The sequence below is a fragment of the Artibeus jamaicensis genome, unplaced genomic scaffold, assembly GCF_021234435.1.
Source record: "Artibeus jamaicensis isolate MK-2021 breed Jamaican fruit bat unplaced genomic scaffold, CSHL_Jam_final scaffold_612, whole genome shotgun sequence".
Classification (NCBI taxonomy): Eukaryota; Metazoa; Chordata; class Mammalia; order Chiroptera; family Phyllostomidae; genus Artibeus; species Artibeus jamaicensis.
The window spans coordinates 2,382,571-2,403,040 of NW_026522049.1; the positions used below are offsets into that span (position 1 = coordinate 2,382,571).

Below are 20,470 nucleotides of genomic sequence, written 5' to 3' on the forward strand. Positions count from 1 at the left end.
AGCTGAGCAGGCGGATTTGGAGACGGGTCCTTCTCGTCTGCACGCGCACCTTGACCAGAACCACGCCAAGCAGATGACTTGTTGCGTTTGCTTGTCCCCGACTGGAAAGCTCTGCCATCTTTCCTTGTCTCCCTGTCCCTTCTCCTCTGTCTCTCTCTGCTCCACTTTCTTCACTTTCCCACTGCCGTGGGCTGCAGGGATATGGCGTGTTTAAAGGTCACTGCTTGGCCACCACAAGCTGCCCTCTTTCCTGACCAGAGCACCTCTGCCTTCCCTTGCTCTTCCCCCGTCCTTTGCACTCAAAGATCCTGTTCTTGGTCCCACTGGTGTCCCCCTTGGGCTGTGGGGGGACATTCTGGAGAGATTCTGTGTCATTCACAGTCACCTGTGTTTTTCTGGAGAAGAGGTGCTGGCTATATCTGTCACTTCTTCCATTTTTATTCTAGATTATCTGATAATGTCTAATATGAGTGTCTCCCCAGCTTCCTTGAGGATAAAAATCTCTGGGAGCTCTTGTGAAGAACAGAGCTACTCAGGCCCCTGCCCTGGAGATCCAGGTTCCTGGGGGCCAAGCTGGGGCTGGGGCACTTGTGTTCTGAGATGAAGTGCTCCAGCTAATTACTGTCACAGGTCTCAGGGCGCTAAAACTAGATCCGATGCCCCTTCCTCGGTGTGGAGGACACGAGGGACGAAGGTCTGAAAGCCCGGTCCTTCACAGGGAAGACCCCTGCCCAGCTTGCTAGTGCTCTGCATAGGGAGGCAGAGATTTTAGCATAATTCGATTTTTTAAAAACTCTTCCGTATCGTTGCCCTTTCAACACTCCCTCTTCTCACAAATGCCAGAGAACACCACGTGAGCAGGAGTTTTCCTCTGTCGTGGTGCACTTACTTCAACGATTAGCTGAATACGGCGCCCGGGCTGGCAGCCGCACAGCTGGGCCTCCAGATGTCAGACTGCCCGCGGGGCCCGGTTAGGAAGCCTTGTGTTCACACGCACACGCTCCCCTCAGGCTGCCCTTGACCGCAGGTGCGGGTGGGTGCGTGAACTTGGGTACCGTTGAGGGAAGAAAAGCGTCCTAGTAGTAATCCACATTCCCGGAGGCACTTGCCTCACTCCCGGGATCCGGGAGGGGGAGGCTGGCTTCCATGCCTCTTCCGCAGTGCCGGCCTCTCAGAGCCGCTGCCGTGTGAAGGACGTGCTCTCGGCTTTTATTCTTTCAGAGAAGCAGCCGTGCACACAGTTTCTGCATTTCTCTGCACCCGCAGTTGACATTTGATACTGGTGTTCACGGCGGTGTTCAGGCCCCCTTGCAGGACACTCGAATGGTACATTGCTTTTCTGGGAGAAAGTCCCTCTCCTTAGAAAGAGCTTTCTTGTGACGAGTCTCCTGTCGTCAAGATGGGTTCAAAGACTGCTCTCGCATAAAACCACTCCACTGGAGACCAGAACACTTAAAATTCACTTTTCCCTTTTGATTTTTGTCTCCACGAGGGTATTTTATTCTTTTATGTCATGTCTCTTAACATTGTCATGATTTAAAAAATTAATTTGTCTGCATTACCTTTTGATTTAATTTCTGTCTCTAATAAGTACTTATTAACTCTGTAGTGTTCTAATGAGTGATGGGAGGATTTTTACATTCTGGTGGCATTTTCCCCTCCATTTTATCTTATTTTGAACAATTACAAGGATTTCTGATCCAGTTTGCCTAAAGATCCTTTTTTTGAAATTAAATATTTTGTAATGAGTCTGTTTCTTCTGGTTGTTTTGTGAACATAGATGCCTTATGGTATGAAACACGGTGAAGTCCATTACGATTTTATACATCTGCCTTATCTCTTGGTGCTTCTTACCAAGATCTAACTCATTCCCCACTCAGCAGGGAGATAGATAATGTGCTAACTGGGTTCTCACAAAGAATTTACAGGTATGTGGAGTGAAAAAGCAGCCCTACAGAGGCAAGAATAGCAAAAGAGATGGATTTGGTGAATTTCACATAAAACTCAGTAAGTTCATATGTTGGAAACATGAAACTCGAAGGCTTAGTCAATTATGAATGAATGCAGCATTTGTAAGATGCTATGAATTTAAGAAGTTTTTAACAGAAATAAATGAAGTTGCAAATGGGTTGCAAAATCCTAACCTTGTTGCAGAATCTCCCAAAATGAATTTGTTTCAAATTCCTAAAAACGCCAGCAGGATGTCAGAAGAAGAGCAGGACAGACACCTGCCTGGATGCAGAAACCCTCCCTGGGCAAGAAGGTGCATTGGAAGCAAAGTGGTTGTTAGGCCAGTGGCCCCACAGCCTCAGGGTATTGAGTTTCAGTAACTGCCTCTCTGGTGTCTCTCTTTCTCCTCCCTTCCCTTTTTCAATTTTAATTGTCCTCATGCATATGTATCTTTCCCTCTAAGCTGTTAAAATCTTTGGGGGGCAGTAGATGGCTTGTAAATCATAAATGATACATAAAGCTGTGTTCCATCGGTTCACGAGCCCGTCTCTCGTCTTGCAGAGAACAGCCCATATTCACCACCCGAGCGCACGTCTTCCAGATTGACCCCAACACCAAGAAGAACTGGGTGCCCGCCAGCAAGCAGGCCGTCACCGTCTCCTACTTCTACGATGTCATAAGGAACAGCTATCGGATCATCAGCGTGGATGGAGCCAAGGTACCGCCCCGCCAGCTGCTTTCAATGTTCACAGTCACCCGGGCTGTATCTAAAGCAAGGTGATGGATTCGAAAAGTGGAGGGAAAAGGATGCACCCCTAAATCATGCCGCCTCCCCAGAGATGTTATTGCAGTAATGTCTTACAATCACAGAGCCTGGTTGGGTTTTATTTTTCCATTTAAAATTACAGCAAATGAAGAAAAAAGATTTCCCTGTTACCCCATTGTCTATATAACTAGCATTTCAGCGCCCATGTAACAATTCCACCAAGGCCCTATAATATTCTTAATCTCTCCCTTTACGGTTAGATATTTAAGTGACTTCCAGTTTTTTACTACTTCAGATAATGAGCATGTTCAGGCAGCCAGTGCCCTCATTTGATCATCGAACATACCTGTTGTTTTCTCGTGCACATGTCCTCAGGACAGGTTCCTGGGAGTGATATCAACACCTTACTGCTCTCAACAGACGTGGCCGCCTTGCTTTCCAAAGAGTTCTCCCTTCAGCCCGAGCATGCCGGCTGGTCTCGCCCTGGCCCCCGCCGGCTGTCCCATCTCAGCTGGTCTTGGGGTTCTTAAGTTGCTTTTAATAAATGGTTTTGCAGTATTTCTTAAAATAATTTTTTCCTGGTCTGCATATGGAAGCAGAATAAAAAAGGGATATCAGTAAAAGTATCACCAAATTTGCAAAAAAAAAAGAGTAAAAGTAGATGCTACTTCATCATTTTTTTCTGTTTTTAATCTGTTTTCGTCCTGCTGGACATTTTTTTATGTGGATTATCTGCTATCACCTGAAATTAAATTTCTCTGAAGCTGAATTCCCCTATTTCCCCTCTAAACCACCTCTTCGTTTTCATTTCTCAATCACTGGCGCTAAAAAAAAAAAAAAAAAAGAAAGGGAGGAAGTTTGGAAGAAAGAAAAGAAAGAACAGAAAGTCATTCCTTTTGGGATTGGTCAGAGGAACCCGTCTTTTGGGTCTCACACCTGTGCCTAACATTTTGTTTCAAGGCCATAACTCTGGTCCCGGCAGTTTTGCTCAGACCTTGCAGTAGCCATCTGACCCTCCAGGCCCCTCCTGCAGTCTGTTACCCACCCCCCACCCCCGCTGCCTCTAGGTCAGCACTTCTAGAAAGTTGAGAGCAGGGGGAGCTGGGGACTGACTGTAAGCTCCTCCCCCTCCAGCCTCACAACCCTGAATTGGAAGGCTGGGGAAGCTTCCGTTAGAAGGCCCCACCCCACACACACTGCTGCCCCAGGAAAGGTGTGAGAGCCTGCTGGTACCTGCTGGTTTCTTGATGAGGCTCCTTGTTCGAAGGCGGAACTCTCTCCGCAGCCTGTGCACTCTGTACCCTCAGTGTCATAGAGCAACCTTTATCTGCTTGGCCCCGCGATCCTCTTTCTCATCCTTCCAGTTGCCACAACCCTTCCTCCTAGTCAGGAAGGGAGCCCAGAGCCCTCATTTTGCAGCTGAGGTCCAGGGAGGCAGTGACCGGGCCTGACAGGTGGCTGCTTGTCCTTGAGGCATTGGCAGGCGTCCCCCTAGCCGGAAGGCGAACTTTCTGACACCAGACCGTGAAGCAGGCAGTGCGTCAGGTGGAACAGCCGGTCTGGCCCCTGTGTCCCCAGAGACACGGGCAGTGGCCTTCTCCTCTACCTAAGCAGGATGGTAAGAGGTGGCAGGGTTCTGGTGAGCGCTCAGACCGAGTGCAAGGGCCTGGCCCGAGGTAGGTAGGTGGCACTTGAATTTAAGGACTCAATGTCTGGGAAGGTACCTTTATTTTTTTTCTTCTTCTGTGAGGCATGGTGATACCGCCATTGTCTTTTATTGCCATATCCTTGAGATGGGCTGGCACTGCCATCAGCTGAATTATCCAAGGATATATGGAGCTTAAATGCAAGTAAAACGACTTTCTTAGAGAAAGTGCTTCAGGCCTATTAACCGGGCTTTTAGTCATTTGTCAAAGTGTCAGCCACCGCATCGTGTGGCTCTGTGAGTCCTGAAGGCTGTGACAGCATGCTGGAGATGGGCCAGAGTCAGCTGTGAGACGTCAGAGAGGTACAGGAGAGTGGGCCAACCCCTCGCTGCAGTGTAGGGCTAATTTAGGCCCCCTATGGGGGTCCATCAAGTCACGGAGTCACCTAAAATGTGGGAATTGGAAACCCAGGTCGTGGGGTACCCCTGGAATTCAGAGGTGGAGCCCGAGGGTCTCAGGCCACCCGTCCTGTGTCACCTGGCTGCCTGCTATTCCTGGAGCCCACCAGAGTTCTGCCTTACCACCCAGGCACAAGACCCGTGGCGGGGCCTCATGCTGCACAGGCCCGAGGGGGTGTGGGATGGTAGAGGTGGGTGGGCTTCAGTCATTTAATTACTGTGACTGTCACTCGGGACCAAAGATGGGGAGCACAGAGCACCGATGGAGTTCCCAGCGCTGCCTCAGCAACACGTAAAGCAGGGAAAACCAGCAGCCTGGGTCTCCATCTCCCCCTGTGCCTCCAGCTGCCCCACAGGGCAGGCAGGGTTTGGGGGAAGCAGAGCAGGAACCCAGGACGGTGACCTCCCAGGGTGGCAGCAGCTCCTGCCACCTGCCTGGTCTCCGTGTTTTCCGCTTCTGCACCCATGGCCAAGTTCATAACCCCCCGCCCATACTTCCGCCTGGCCTACATCATCCAGATGGAGTTCTCCCTTCCTAGGGACCAGAATAGGGTGCAGTGTCCTGAGCTGATGCATTCGCAGGGCTCTTTGCTGCCCTTGGCCACCACTGTCCCCCCTCCCACTGCCACACTGGGACAGCCCACTTTGCTTCAGGCCTTTGGTCCCAGATGTTGATCTGAACCGAGATGACAGAGGGTCAGATGCATTTAGCCTTTGGGGCTACGTCCTCACCCACGGGCTGCACCTCTGCCCTTGGGCAATTCTAGGACCCAAGTCCTGCCTCTCTCTGCTGGCCTGGCCATATCAAGTCCATGACCTGGAGCCTCTGCTTGGTGCTTCCGGGCCAGCTGCCCCTCCCAAGGCAGGAGGCTGGAGGGGAAACCTGCTCTACCCCGCCAAGTGAAGGAGGGCGTGCTTCAGTAATAGGTTGCTGGTGTGGGAGGGACTTGGAGGTCGTTGTGAGCAGAGACCACAGCACACTCAGCTGCAGAGCCAGCCTCAGGCAGCCTGCAGGGCACGAGCCCCAGGAAGGGAGGAGGTGCGGCCAGCAGCGCCAGCAGCTGCCACTCCACACAGGGCACAGCAGGCTCCTCTGCTCTGTCCTGTTTACTTGGATGCGTGGAAGGTCTCTCCTTCCCCTGAGAGCGCTTGGTGCTGCTCATCATGGGACGAGGCTGTGCTCAGGCCTGCTGTTCGTTCTCCCTGAAACACTGGGTCGTGCCTCCTTCTCAGAGCAAATGCTTCTTCACGCGTCAGTCCCTGCTGCTGCTGGAGGCGTGCACAGGCAGGAACGCTGCCGTGCGTTGCCCAGCACTGCCCGGCTGTAGCGCGTGATATGGACCCATTTCTGTGCATGAGGCTACCTAATGGTGGCACTCTGAGGATGGGAGCCAGGTCTGGCTTGTCTTTGGAGTCCCAGCCCCATGCCAGAATCAGGGTCAGAGCCTCAGAATGTCACCGGTGTCGGCCCTGTACACGGACAGCTGGGGGACGCGTGAGGGCACTGCACAAACCCAGCTTCCGGAGCACTGCTGTGAGCTATCATAGCACCAGAGGTCGTGTGACCTACGGCGAGTTTTGGGCAGAACCGCCAGCTCTAATTTAAAGGACTCCACTTGCAGAGCAGTTGTTGACTGAGCCATCGCAGCGCTCAGTCTCACAGAGGAGCCAGTCGTTGCCATTCTTAGGAGAACCTGCCTGCGCCTGTGGACAAGACTGGCCCAGGGCAGGCGTTTCTCCCGGGTGCTCTGGCCCGGGCGCTGCTGCCCTTGGTTCTCAGTTGCTTACGGGATCACAGACACCTATACTGAGAGAGACCTTACTGGGCACCCATCCATTCTAGAAGTGTTTAGCAGCGTCTGCTGGGTACCCAGTGCTGCCCACTTGTGACTGCTCTGAAGCTGTAAGCCTCTGAAATCTGACTTGCTTGGTGTCTTCTTCTGGAAATGTGAAATTGCATCCAAGAATGCCGCCAGGGCCCCGTCTTCCACTTTCACTACGGTTTCCTCTTTTGGGTAAATACAGGCACCTTCTGTTCAAAGAGCAAGCATTTGGAAGGTTCTCTGCACACAGTAGGTTTTCAATGAACATTAGTTTTGTTCTTTCCCAGACTGTGGCGAAAACAAAGGAAAAAAGGCATCTATTAACACCTACTTTGGAAACAGACAACATAATTTTTAATTGCTGTAATTACTTGGTCCCAGACTCTTGTAGAAGACATCCAAGTTCTTCTAACTTCCCTCTCCCTAGATTTGGGGAAGACCTGTCATGAAAGGGAATTTTGGGGACCTCTTTCCCATTTTGTGACAAGCTGCTTCCTGAGTCGGGAGGAGGACTGGAGTCTGGAGGAGCTTCGCTTTTAGCTTCTCCAAGGAGCTCTCGTGACAGGTGTTCCGTGCATTTTCTGCAGACACAGCCCCAGATCTGCAGGGACCAAGCCTTTCCCTGGGAGGCCTCAGAGATGACTCACCCAGAGGAAGGGCTGTGCACAGGAGACAGCAGGGTCTCTTCCCATGGCCTTCTGTCCCCTCCCACTGGGTGACATCCTCCACCCCTGTGACCCATAGACTGCTGAGCACCCCCCTGCCCCCCACCCGAGGCTGGAACCCGCAGTTTCAGCAGCTTCCTCTGCCCCCAGCACAGTCTCCCGGGCCCGGTGTGCAACCACCTCCTCTTTCCCCAGCCTCTGCTCACTGCGGCCACCAGCTTCCCTGACAACTTTGTTATCGTTTCGTGCACTTCATGGTCACTGTTCATGTGTATCATTTAATGTCTGATAGAAAAAGTAAACACTTGTGTACCCACTGCCCAGCTGAGGAAACCCATCCTTTCCTGGGCCTCCGAGTCCCTTTCTGGGCCTCTTCCCAAGTACATGCTGCTGCCAACCGCCCCTCATGAGGTTGCCACTCGCTTGGAATTTGCACGAAGCAGTCCCTTACTATCCTCTCTAGTTCTGCCATCCGTGTGTGTATCCCTAAACCGGAGGTCAGCAAACTGTTCCTCTGAAGGGGCTGATAGTAATTATTTTAAGTTTATTTTTCCATGACCATTTAGCTGATAGTAATTTTTCAATGAGCCATGTGGTCTGTGGCAGCTATTTAGCTTTCCTCTTGTGGCAAGAAGACAGCCATGGATCAGTGCATAAACAAGTAGCTGTGGCCCTGTGCCAATAAAACTTTATTCACAAACGCAGACTGCAGGTGCACTTGGCCAGAGGTCTACTAGTTGGTTGATCCTTGCACTAAGTAGTATATTATTAGTGTTGCATGTTTTGGGCTTTTATGTAAATAGAATCCTACTCGAGACCCATACTGTATGTTGTCTTTTTTTTACTTCCTTTTTATTTTTTGCTTCGTGTTAAATGTTTGTGGTTCATCCAAGTTGATGCCTACAGCCTTGGTTCATTCTCACTGCCGGGCAGTATTTCACTGCTTGAATGTACCACAGTCGGTCCATTCAACCGGTGTTGGACTGTATTTTTTATTTACTTTTTTGTAAACGCTGCTACTGTGAACATTCTTGTCCATTCCCTGTCGTTTATCTACGCAAAGCTTTCTCTTGGGTATACACTGAGCACTGGGATTGCTGGGCAGTAAGGAATGGGCACTTTTAATAGTATCAGAGAAAGCCGCATCGTGTTCCACAGTGGGTTTGCCATTCCGTGAGCTCCCATCATTCCCTCTTCTGGCCCCACCCTCAGTACCCTCAGACATGTGTTGAATTTGGTGGGTGTATGATAATGGTAACGTCATTTCCACATTACTAGTGAAATCAAGCTTATAACTTATGTCCTTGTTCTCTCCAGTCTCACAAGAGAGGGCTCCCCTCACCTGCCCAGAACTAAGCCTCCCTCAGTCCCCAGGTCCTGTCCCCTCTCCTCCACCCCTAGGATGCCCCCCCTCCATGCACCTGAAGGGGGCACTCACCCGCCGCAGACCCAACGCAGAGAAAAGGTCTTTTAATCCACACCCACTTCCTTTCACCTCTGCATTCACGCTGGGGAGGGCGAAAAGTCAGAAATGAATCAGAGCCTCAAAGAGAAGCAGGAGCTGTAGGTGGATTCCAGGTGCAGAGCGGTCGGCCAGAAGTGATCCGGGGACACAGAAGGCGCACATCCTTCGGGGCTTCTTCTGGCCAGCTTTTCAGGAGGACTCAGGCTTGGTGGCAGAGCCCAGGGCGGCACAGGGCGGAGTTCCCATGTTGGTAGGAAGTGAATGAAGGAGGCTCTGCGGTTGGGCACTTTTGGCAGCGCGATCGTTCCTGCTGTCAGTCTGGCGCTTTGAGAAGGTCAGCGCGCTGGGGTTCCTGGGAGAGCAGCCAGCAGTTGTCACACTGCTCGTAGTGATGGGCTGACTGTCAGAGCCTGGAGACTGTTCAGATGCGCTGCCCCTGCCGAGTCGCGGGAACCTGGAGGATCCTCTAGGAGTAGATGATGGCTTCTCTCCCCCTTTCCTCAGCCTCCTCCCCCTCTTCTTGCTCCCTGGATCTAGGAAGTTGCAGAAGGCCCAGAGCCTTCGGCGAGCGGTCAGGAGACAGCCAGGGCACTGCACAGCCTGCAGGAACCGGCCTGAAGGGTGGCAAGAGCCACACGGTGCAAGGAGCAGGCTTCCTTTACCTCCTCGGCTGCCCTCCCGCCTGTGGGATCCTGTAGCCTGTCTCTGGCGCATGCTTGGACATCCTGGTGTGGGTGACAGGGTGGGAGGGGGCCGTGCTAAGCCGAGATCAAAGCCATTCTCCCTCCCTCTCAGAGCAAGCCTGTCAGTGGGGAACTCGGAGGACAGAGACACCCCCACTGCAAAATTCTGACGAAGAGGTCCTCCTGCAAGGCGAGCGGTCTGTGTTCTGGGAGTGGCAGACCTTTGTCTGCTCTGGGTCTGCAGTGGTGACCGCCCCGTTCAGGTGTGTGGGGACAGGAAATGGGCCTAGGAGACTGCGAGAGGCTCAGTTCTCCTTGTCGAGACGACGCCGTCTTCCGCCACTCACCGCCCCCTTTCTCCTCCTGTGAAATGGCAATGGTCGTGCCTCTTAGCCTTGTTGTGAGGTTTAGCTGAGCTGACATAAGCAAAGCACTCAGCATGTGCTCAATAAACAGTAGTTGCTGCAATTAATATTAACTTCAGAAAATTGTTTTACTAGTTGAAGTAGGGTCTGTTCCTGAGCTCATGCCTCCTCAGCAGACTCAGTGGGCTCTTGTGTATATACATTGCAATGACACTTTCACTAGTGACAACTGTCACTTCTTGCCGTGATGCCTTTATTAATTAAGGTGGGAATCTGTCCAGGTCTGTCCTTGAGCAAATGGATTGACTGAAGTTCCTACCAAGGAGAGCAGGGCTCTGCCATTCAGAAATGTTTTCTCTTCCTTGTTTTATCCATTTAAAAAGTAAGTATTCAGAGTTTACTATTGAGAATACATGTAGCCTTAATAAATAAAACTGCTAGTAAGTTTGTCCTTTAGAAAATTTACTCAGATTGCTACTGCCCCCGCTCAGACCACGAGAAGCCACACGATGAGGAAGTAACCCCTGAGCTCCGCTGCTTAGCAAACACCCAAGGATCCCTTGTGTCCAAGGGCATTTTTCTTGAGTGTCTCTTGTAGTCTTAGGGCTTTTGAGGATCCCTGCCAGAGTAAGCTTATTGTTGATACTTTACAACACATCGATTGTTAGGTGACTGTTTACCTGTCTCTGCCCTCTTCCTGACCACCTGCGACTGGAAGAGCAGGAATCTGGACCCTCTTTGTGCCTTCGGCTGGCAGAACGCCCGGCGTTCAGTGACTGCTCAGCGAGTGTGTGTTGAACGAAGAAAGGCTCCGTGTGCTGGGTGCCGTCCTGTCTCCCTCCGGGTTCCTGCTCCGCCCCCCTTCACCCTGCCCTGGTCCCTGAGAGGCTGAGCTGCAGACCACTTCCCTGGGCCCCTGGGGCCTCTGGCTTCTGGTTGGGTTTGGCCCATGGCAGGAGATCAAAGGGAGGGAGGCAAGGTGTTTGCTTTGCTGCCTCCCCTCCTGTGAGGTCGCCACGTGCTCCCTTTAGGCCAAGGAGGGGTGGGGGCCAGCACGAGGCCCCTGCGCCGTCCCTCACAGCTCCCTGCATCCAGCTCATGCCTGTGTGGTTAGTGTCCCTGTGAGTCGCCTTCCACAACAGTCCCATTTGGGGCGAATCCGCCCCTCTCTGTTGGGAGGCAGCAAGCCCCAGTTGCTTGTGGAGACTTTAAATTGTTTGAGCTGGACACTGGGGCACCAGGTACTTAAAAATGTACGCGGAGTTCTCCTGGGAACGTGTGACATGGCAGCTTTGGGGCAATGAAAAGCAGTTTTGGAAAATCTACTTAGGGGAGACTTTCTCCCACTGATCACTTGTAAGGCCTTGCTGTAGCCTGGCAGTCTGTTTTTGAGTCTCTGACACTGGTCCCATCACGGGAGGTGCCAGCAGCGGAAGAAGTCAGGCGGGCGAACCCAGTCGGGAGGGCAGTGGGGCCTGCTCTGAGCACTGGGCCCCGGCCTCACCAGCCCCAGACTCTGGGGGCGTCCCTGTCTAACTCGGTGTTTATATATCTGCTCTCTGGCCTGTTCTCCTGCAGGTGATTATAAACAGCACAATCACACCCAACATGACGTTCACCAAAACATCGCAGAAGTTTGGGCAGTGGGCCGACAGCAGAGCCAACACGGTGTTCGGTTTGGGGTTCTCATCGGAGCTGCAGCTGACGAAGGTAACGTGGTCCTCTCCGCAGCACGGGACAAGCCGACCAGGGGCTGAGCGGCGCCCCAGTGAGCCGGCTGCCTCTCCACCCGCAGTTGGCCCCTTCTGGCACCGTGGGGCTGTGGGGGCAGATGACCTCGGGGAAATATCAGGCTCCTTGAAGCGGGGATGCTGTTTGGGAAGGGAAAGCGTATCTGACGAAGGCTGCTTCAGAGCCCGAGGCAGCAGCTCTGCCTGTGCTCCTGCCCCACGTGTCACCCACTCCCTGGGCCAGCTGTCCCCACCGCTGACTCTAGCAGGAGCCCTAGACATCGGGAGCAAGGTGACACCCAATAGCAGTCTCAGCCCGCAGTCCCCACCCAGGTATAGGTCACACGGTGTTTTGTGTGTGAGTTGCCCTTCCCTAGACAGAGGGCACATCGCCTTGACTCGCGTGTCCGAGGGTCTGGGACACGCTGCGCAGATGCTCAGGGGTGTGGAGGAGCATCTGACGACTGATCCCGGACTTGGAGGTCGCGGGCCCCGAGGGAACAAGCTGACGGAGACGCCTCCCCGGTTCCTGGGAGGTGCCAAAAGCTCGTTTTAGGAAAGTAGGTTTCCTGTTAGAATGGCCGGAGAGCGCGCTGTAGCTGTTAAGAATGTGTTCATTGAGAGCAAGATTGGCTAATTGATGTGACATGGGAACTTATTGGCAGGATGTCAGAGTAGCTCAAGAAATCCAAGGGAAAGTTTAAAATCCAGGTCTCAGGGAAGATAGTGATGCTGTTTTTTGGAATGAAGAGAATCAGAGAAAATACACTTGAAGTGGAAATAAGTATGATGGTGATTCCTTGCTAGAATGATACCAGAACCTCTGTCTGGTATCAGAGGGGTGCTCCTGTCAGAGAGGAAGTCCTGGCTGGGCTCCCTCAGGTCACGCAGGCGGGGTCCCTCCCGGGGCTGAGCTCACAGGCACCCAGGGCTGTCTGAGAGCGTCAGTCCTGGCTGCCTGGGACAGTGCCTTCAGTCTGGGGAATCAAAGTAGGAGGGACAGTGGGGAAGAGTTCCAATGGAAAGAGTGGAGTGAAGCAAGAACTCCAAACGGAAATCAGAACGAGTTGTTAAAGCTCAGTTTTGGGGGCCTCTGAGCGCTGGAGAGACCTTAAGCTGTGCCTGCTCCCAAGTGTGGCCACTTGTCATTTCTCCCTGTCAGAAGAAAGTGTCCCATCATTAAGGGCGAGTGCTTGTCCGCCTGAGTCACTCCACTGACCTCCCGGGTGCCGGACGCTGGAGTCCCTGGTCCGTGACGGTGGCCTGCCGTTATCACAAAGACTTGTCAGATAAGCACCCAGATGTCTCCTTTGTCCACAGCATTTCAAATCAACTCTTCCCTTCTCTTTGAGGGAGCGACTCGCCATACACTGATAAATTACCACGAAGTGAAGCTGGCAGTCTCGGCAAGTGGCAGTTAACCACAAAGGGGACGTGGGCTTCAAGGGTTCCCAAGGCGGGTTGCTGAGGGGACAGCTGTGGCTGGAGCTTCCCGACGCCACGGCGCAGCCACCCACAGACCCGAAAGGGGACGTGGTGGTCAAACACCGTAACTGCTCTGGAGGAGGGAGCACTGGTGCGGACGTTCCCGCTCACGAACGTTTATTCACACGTCTCTGTCCACCCCCCAGAAAGAAAATAGATACCTTGATCTTCACTGCTTCCATAATGAGGACCACTTTACAGCACAAGCCAGCAAGTAAATTACAGGGACACTCTGCTCTTCAGATGGGCTTTCATCTGAAGCAGTAAACGGGGACTCGCCTGTCCACTTGGGAGGCCACCACAGCTCAGCCTCCTGAAGAATGGCGAGGGGCGTGTGCGCTTCGGGGAAGGGAAGAGTTGCCGGAAGGAGGGCCCAACGTGGGAATGAGCCCGTTGTTAGAGTCCAGGATGCTTCCGGCAGCTGACCTGCAGAGGTCACCGTCCACATCTGGTTCCGCGTCATTCGTGGCAGAGAGCAGGAAACCCTTCTGCTGTGACGGGGGTGCAGGTGCGGGTGCTCGGGCTCCGGGCGGGGCCTTCAGAGCCTGACACACACGGCGTTTGCTTTCGACCCGCTGCAGTTACTTCCTCTGTGATACGGATTTGTACCTTCATGTTCCCTTTATTTTTTATTTATTTTGTAAAGATTTTGTGTATTTTTAGAGAGAGGGGAGGAGAGAGAGAAAGAGAGGGAGGAAAACATCGATGTGTGAGAGAAACAGGGACCAGCTGCCTCTCCCACGCCCCCCAGCCAGGGACCCGGCCCGGGCCCTGACCAGGAATCGATGGGCGACCTTTCGCTTTGCAGGACAGCTCCCAACCACCTCCCCCCCACCCCACACCAGACAGGGCCCCTCGTGTTCACTTTAAATCGCCGTCACTGTGAGGACATTGCTGTGTCTCATACGCTTCTGTCTCCCAACTTAAGGGCCATTTTTTTTAATGGGAGGCATTAGTCCTTGATGTTTTAGTTACGCTTTGGCTGCAAGTGACTGAAACTACTCAGAGTGCTTCAGCAGATACAGTCGCTCTTTTCGTGCGGAAGAGACTCACAGAAGAGGCACCTGGGGGCACGCGGTTGCCGGCGTCCCCACGGTGGCTCCAAGATGTTGGGTCTGAGGGTCCTGGGCGTCCCGTCTGTGTTTTTCTTTATTGGCCTTTCCCTCCTGGTACAAGGTGACGTCTCGGACTCTGTCCATCACGCCTGCATTCCTGGCACGAGGAAGGAGGGTGGGAACACACCAGCTTCCCCGAAAACTCCCTTGACAGACTTCTTCCTGGGCCCCATGTGAGTCTTGGGTCCCTAGGCCATCCCCCCCCACCCCCCAGAAAGGAAAGAAGGCAGGCCATTGGGTTGCCATGGTCGCCTTAGACCAGCTCTCATTCTTTATCACCTAGGAAATGCTCCAGAGGTATTTGAGGTCCTATTAAGCTAATGGGGAAAAAGAGAAATGGACTTTGACTAAGCAGCTAGGAATTGTCTGCCGTAATGTCTTCAATGGCCAATGCCAAAAAACCCACAAGTAAAACAAAATAATAGTCTTTCATTTTCAATGATGATAATGATGATTTTTATTTTGATTAAAATCATTACATTGCCACTGCAGAAAATGATCCTAATAAGTAAAAAAATGAGATTTTGGCCTGCATTTCAGAAACCGTTGTGGTTTGAATATCCCTTTATCCGGGGGTTTTATTTACAGGCATCTATGTTAAGGAAATAATTGTAACTGAGTTCAGGGATTCAGCCATCAGGATTTTCCTTGCAGCATCATTTATAACAGACAAAAAACCCCCAAAGACCCTAAGTGTCCAGCAGCAGGAAGTCAGTTAAATGAGCCCCAGCACGTCCTTCTGGACCACACTCAGCAGTCCAAACGGTCCAGTGGGAGAGCGGTGATTGCTTGGGAGTGCGAGTGCGCGCTGGTGATCTCGAAAGTAGCTATAAAATAAGGTACAATGTAATTTCATTTTGAAAGGAAATGTGTGTAACAGATGTATAGATACAGACAGAAAACTATCAGAAGTTTGTGTGGTTTACTGTTTATATCTGGGCGATGGGGCTATAGGTTTAAAACACTTTTTTCTAAACCGTACCTTCTAAATTTATAGGCACAGGTGCTTTTTTATTAATTTTATAAACCTTAGGACTTGGAGGGAGGGGATGTTTTAGCAAAGGACAGCCATCTGCCCCTCTCAGTGACGAGCGCTTCTCTTCGAACAGTTGGGGGCTGGGAGGAGACCGGCTCTCCAGGTGTCTGGGTTGCTACCAGGTTTTCATTATTACTGATAAATCTAGGACCCTGGCATATTGAAGGCCTTTTTTCATATTCTCAATTATTTTCACAGTGTAGTTTCCCAGAAGTGACATCACTACGTCAGCGGGCATGCTTATTTTTTTTCACTCATGGTACCTTTTTGCAAATTGCTTCTCAAGGGGCTGTACCAGTGCACAGTGCTGACGGGAGCATCTTGCCAGCCCCCGGCGTTACCACTGTACTCCGTGTTTGCTCATTTAGCAGACGAAGAATGGGACCTCATTACTTTGATTTGCATCTTCAGCAAAGCCGAGCAGCCTTTTCTGGAAGTTGCTTACTTTGTATCTTTTATTCACCAGTTTCGCCACTCTCTTTTGGGATTTCCCCGTTTTCCTTTGCAGTCTGTGCTCACTAGGTGCTCTCTCTCCCGGGCGTGAGTGGGCGCCTTTCCCGCCACCCTCTTCTTCCCCCAGGCGCCTCACCTCTGCCTTTCCCTCTCCTAAGCTCCAGGGGCCCTTCTTTTGCTTCTGTACCTTGTTTCCTGAGCCTCCGCAGCCCAGCTGGCTCCCTGCTACTACCTCGGTGACTTTCTAAATAAGGCTTCTCTTAGAATTTGAAAACGGAAATTTGCACACGCTTTCTGTGCTGGCGACAGTGCCCCTTTCCTGTGTCCGCTCTGCTCACACTGTTTCCCCAGACTCGCTTCCCTCCTGAGCTGGTCTCTCTCCTCTCACGGTCAAATGCTTTCCATTATTATGGCGTCAGATCTGTCACCTCTGTGGTTTTTTAAAAACTTTTTCCACATTTAGAAAATTACCCTTTCATTCCTTGAGCAGAATTTTGATACATGTTCCATTTTGTTTGCATGTAGATTTTTTAAGGTTTGATCTTTTAAAAAAATATTCATCCCTTTAACCCACTGGTAAGGATTTAAATTCCTTTTGCCCCAGTTTACTACAGTTATTTCAATTATACATTGAATAATTTTCCCCATTCATCGATTATTCTTCCTTTGTCATATGCTAAATTTTATATAAATGGTAGGGCCTGTTCCATCATAAATCTGCTAACATGACATCTTTCTAAGTGATTATTTTTTTTTAATTTGTCTGATTGGGTTTATCCTGCTTCATGACATTTTAAGCTTATTTTATGACTTTTTAAAAATTGCCACCCACTCGAATGTAAAGCAGATTCTTCTACAGACTCCAAGTCCCTTTGAGGATAGGAACTGAATCTTTCAGTGTCCCCACACAGAAAGAAACTAGGAGGCGTTCCTGGATGAGTGAACTTGCCCTCTTGTGGACTCTTTCACCACCATTCACGGTTCTAAGCCCCGGCCGTCATTCCACTTGTAGGAAGAGGTCGGATCAAGGCCAGTGCAGCCTTGCTTCCCTTTGTTGAGCCCCGGCCACATGCCTGGCAAAGCCCCGCCTCTCAGCACCTGGTGGTCCAGGGAGGCAGTGCCCTCACTCACATTTCGCAGATGAGGAAACCGAGTTCCCCGTGGCTCATTTGCCTACATTTGTCAGGTTTGGACATCTTAGCTCAGGTGAGCAGGTAAACCACAGGGCACTAGCGTCCAACCCTGGCCTCTCGCCGCCTGTGCTCAGTCCCAGCGTGAAACCGGCTGTTCCTGAGTGCACACAGACGGCCGTGAGAGTGGCTTGAGGGTCGCTGTGGGTGCAGCAAGGCTTCCTCCGTCCTGACGGCTCGTCCTGTCGCATCCTGAAGAGCCAGGAGCCCCTGTCCTTTTTCCCACTTTTCCGAGAGGCTGTAGGCTGTTATTATTTATAATAACACTCTGACCTTGAAGTCCTGTAGGATGTGTGTTTTGACGCACATGTAACAGTTGTCTGTTGTCTTGCTTTTGTAACTGGGAAGGAGAAGAGTTAAATGATGTCGGTGAGGAGAGATATAAAATCGCAACCCCTCCCCAGAGCCCCGGGCTCCGCATCTGGCATCTGTTCCTTAGGCCTTGTCTCAGCCTTAAAGGTTCCTGCGGCCTGTTTTGGAGTTAAAGCTCGTATAAGTAAATTTCTTCTTGAAGAGGAAGTGAGTTCAATTCTATTTTCCATTGTAAGGCAATGGGGCTTCTCCTTGCAGATGGAAAATCCAATGAATAAATATTTGGCAGCTCCAATGGGCAAGACTCGGCATTCCTGTCAGCACCACGAGGTCCCTCAATGTGTAGGATGATCTGTAGAAATCAGACCTAGGCCCAAGTTCAGGTTTGATCGTAGACAAGTCCTAACCTCTCTAAGGTCCGTTTTCTTATTTCAAAACTGTGCATGAGAACTCCTGTTCCAGAGTAGCAGTGAGAAGCGAAAGAGTCAATGTGTGTCAGGCCACTAAACTCCTCACCATGCAGGTGCGGTTGTGCCGAAGGTCTGCGGGAAGAGGGCGGTGGGTGCCTGCAGGGCCCACTGTGCTGGGTGTGGGCGACAAGGGGAGGGGAATCACTGCAGCCGGAGGTGTGTGGCCCGCGCCTCCAAGAGCTGAGCTGCCGTCTCCGCCATCTGGGAGTGTTCAGACCAAGGTAGGAGGGGCTAGTGGAGGCCCCGAGCCCCGCCCACAGGCTCTGCCCGCATCCGAAGCCGGCAGGGCTGTGTTTACTGACTCGCTCGCCTGCTTCTCCACTCCTGGCCTGACCGGGGTGCTTGGTCCACCAGCGTTCGTCATGGGCTCGCGAAGCTGACCGCTGTTGCTGGCCCGTGGACATGCTCAGAGGGGAGCCTGGCTCAGAAATCCGTGCGTTCTTAGCAGAAGCCCCAGGGTTGTCGGTAGCCTTGCAGCGCGCTAGCTCCCTTGTCTCTCAGCAACCACACGCAGCTCTCCCGCTTTGTGACGCCACCGCTGTCTGTCACTGGTGTGCTCTGCCTGAACAGTGTATGTGCTAATTAAAACCAGTGCCTTGTTGATGGCCTCAGGCCTGCGATGGGTGTGGCTGTCCTGGGGTTTTTAAGAACTTTTTTATTGTGAAAATACTAAAACACTTTTAAGATTAGAGAGCACAGTATAATAAACACCCGTGTCCATATCACCTTGTGTTAATATTCCCCACATTCCTTTCCCTGCTGTATCGCTGTTGAAGCACTTGAAGTTACAGACATCAAAGCATTTCACGCCTAGACACCTCAATTTATTTCTAAAAGCATGACGTTTTTCTTTAAGATTTTATTTATTTATTTTTAGAGGGGAAGGGAAGGAGAGGAGAGAAATACCAATGTATGGTTGCCTCTCGTGGATCCCCTCCTGGGACCTGGCCTGCAACCCAGGCATGTGCCCTGACTGGGAATCGAACTGCGATCCCTTGGTTCGCAGGCTCATGCTCAATCCACTGAGCTATGCCAGCCAGGGCTCTAAAAGCATGACGTTTTTCAATATAACCATAACACCGTTAGCACTTTTAATAACATGAATAGTAATTCCTTGATGTTACCTACTCCAGTCCCTGGTCACATTTCCCCAATTGTTCCCCGGAAGTTTTTATAGTTGGTCCATTCAAAACAGGGTTCAATCACAGACTACCTGTCTCATTTTGCTATTTTGCATTTTGGTGTTTTGTATGTTAAGCATTTAAAATCTAGAACAGTTGCTTCTTCCCAACTTTATGGATGTTTTTGTTTTTCATTATGTCGACTTGTAAGAGTTCTTGGATCTCTCTAGAGAAATTATGCAGCTTTTCAGACTCCTTCTGCGGCACGACTACACATCTTTCCTCGTGTCTGTGTGAGTTACTGGTGCCCAGAGGTGCTCGTTCCCGTCCTTCCTCATCAGACAAACTGCAGCAGCTCAGGGGCTGGTTTGGGCCAGACCTTGGCCAACAGCGTCTACCGCGAGAGGCGTTCCTTATATTCATTTCCTTTTCCGTCTCAAGTAAAATTCTTTTTCTGTGTTTATACAGAATTTATTGGCCTAAAATGAATGCAAAATAACAAAGGTGGGTTCTGAATATCAGCCACAGGTAAGGGTAAGAAGAACCTTAGTTAACTGTCCTTCATGTTCAGTTTGCAGAGAAATTCCAGGAGGTGAAAGAAGCTGCCAAACTAGCCAGAGACAAGTCGCAGGAGAAGATCGAGACCTCAAGTAATCATTCTCAGGTGAGTGGCTTGTCCCTGAAATAAATCCAAGGACAGTTGGTGACAGACACACTGCTCCTTGTCACGTTGACAGGAAAGAAGGAATTTAGCAGCAGGGTGTTTTTGAAGCTTGCTCACTGTTAGGCTGCTCACACTGTGTGCACAGGACATGTGTTTATGAGACTCCTGACTTTCGGGGGTGTGGTCATGTGTTTTTGAGTGGAAACAGTTGTTGAGATTAGGGGGACGCATGTCCCTGGCCCCTAAGAGGCGCTCTCAGGCCCCTGTTTCCGTCCCAGTGACAGGGCAGCATGTTCCCCTTCCCTGGTGGGCCGTGGCGTCTGCGTGAAAGGTGCCCGTGGACGAGGGCAGGTGCCCATGCTGGGCCAGCACACCCTCGCCCCGTCTCCCCCGGGAGTCGGGTGGGCGATGGGGCTGCAACAGCTCTAGTTCAGCTGGAGGAGATGTGGCTCTCCCGGGAGTTATGATGGACTAAGATGGGCCTGTTTGAACCTGAAATACAACCCCGCACTCCCGACGTCCCAGTTGGTGTATGCAGTGGTGGGTGGATGTCTCAACCTAGTGCCGAGGTCGTAAGTAGAGACAGACGTCAGGAACGACGGTTTAGGTTTGGGATGGAGCATGCGTGGCAGCAGGATGGGCAGGAGACTGTGGGGCGGGGGCGGGGCAGAGATGCACTTGGGGGTGCTGCAAAGGACCTGGAATTCTTCAGTGGCGGACAGTTTGTTACTCATTCGTTTTTAATTTGATTATTTATTATTGAGCAGACACTGGAGGTGTTTTATGACTGTTGATCTGGAATCGACACGAGGGTTACACACGGCTGCGCGGCAGAGGACCAGTGAGGACACTGTGGGGTGGAGGATGGCCCGCTCAGGGCAGCCACAGGCCTAAAGGGGAAGGGACGGGTGTTGGAGACGCTGCTAGAAAGAGAACAAGGAGGCGGCTGGGCTCCGTGAGCAGTTAGGACTGATGGTCTCACAGAAGAACTAGCTGAAGCCTCGGGTTCACCAAGAAGCAGTAACGGGGAGCCAGGGGTGGTGGGGGGGCTAGAGCTAGAGCCTTGGGAAGTG

The 20,470-nt window shown here is 51.5% G+C and overlaps 2 protein-coding genes across 2 annotated transcripts in view; one reads left to right on the top strand and one right to left on the bottom strand.

Moving 5' to 3' along the window:
* Nucleotides 1–20,470, bottom strand: part of WHAMM (WASP homolog associated with actin, golgi membranes and microtubules) — a 273,660-nt gene that overhangs the window by 219,781 nt on the left and 33,409 nt on the right. The window lies entirely within an intron of this gene.
* Nucleotides 1–20,470, top strand: part of HOMER2 (homer scaffold protein 2) — a 54,662-nt gene that overhangs the window by 26,171 nt on the left and 8,021 nt on the right. The window contains 3 exon segments of the mRNA XM_037153592.2: nucleotides 2,512–2,668; nucleotides 11,400–11,531; nucleotides 19,305–19,397. Coding sequence (XP_037009487.2) covers nucleotides 2,512–2,668; nucleotides 11,400–11,531; nucleotides 19,305–19,397 — 382 coding nt within the window.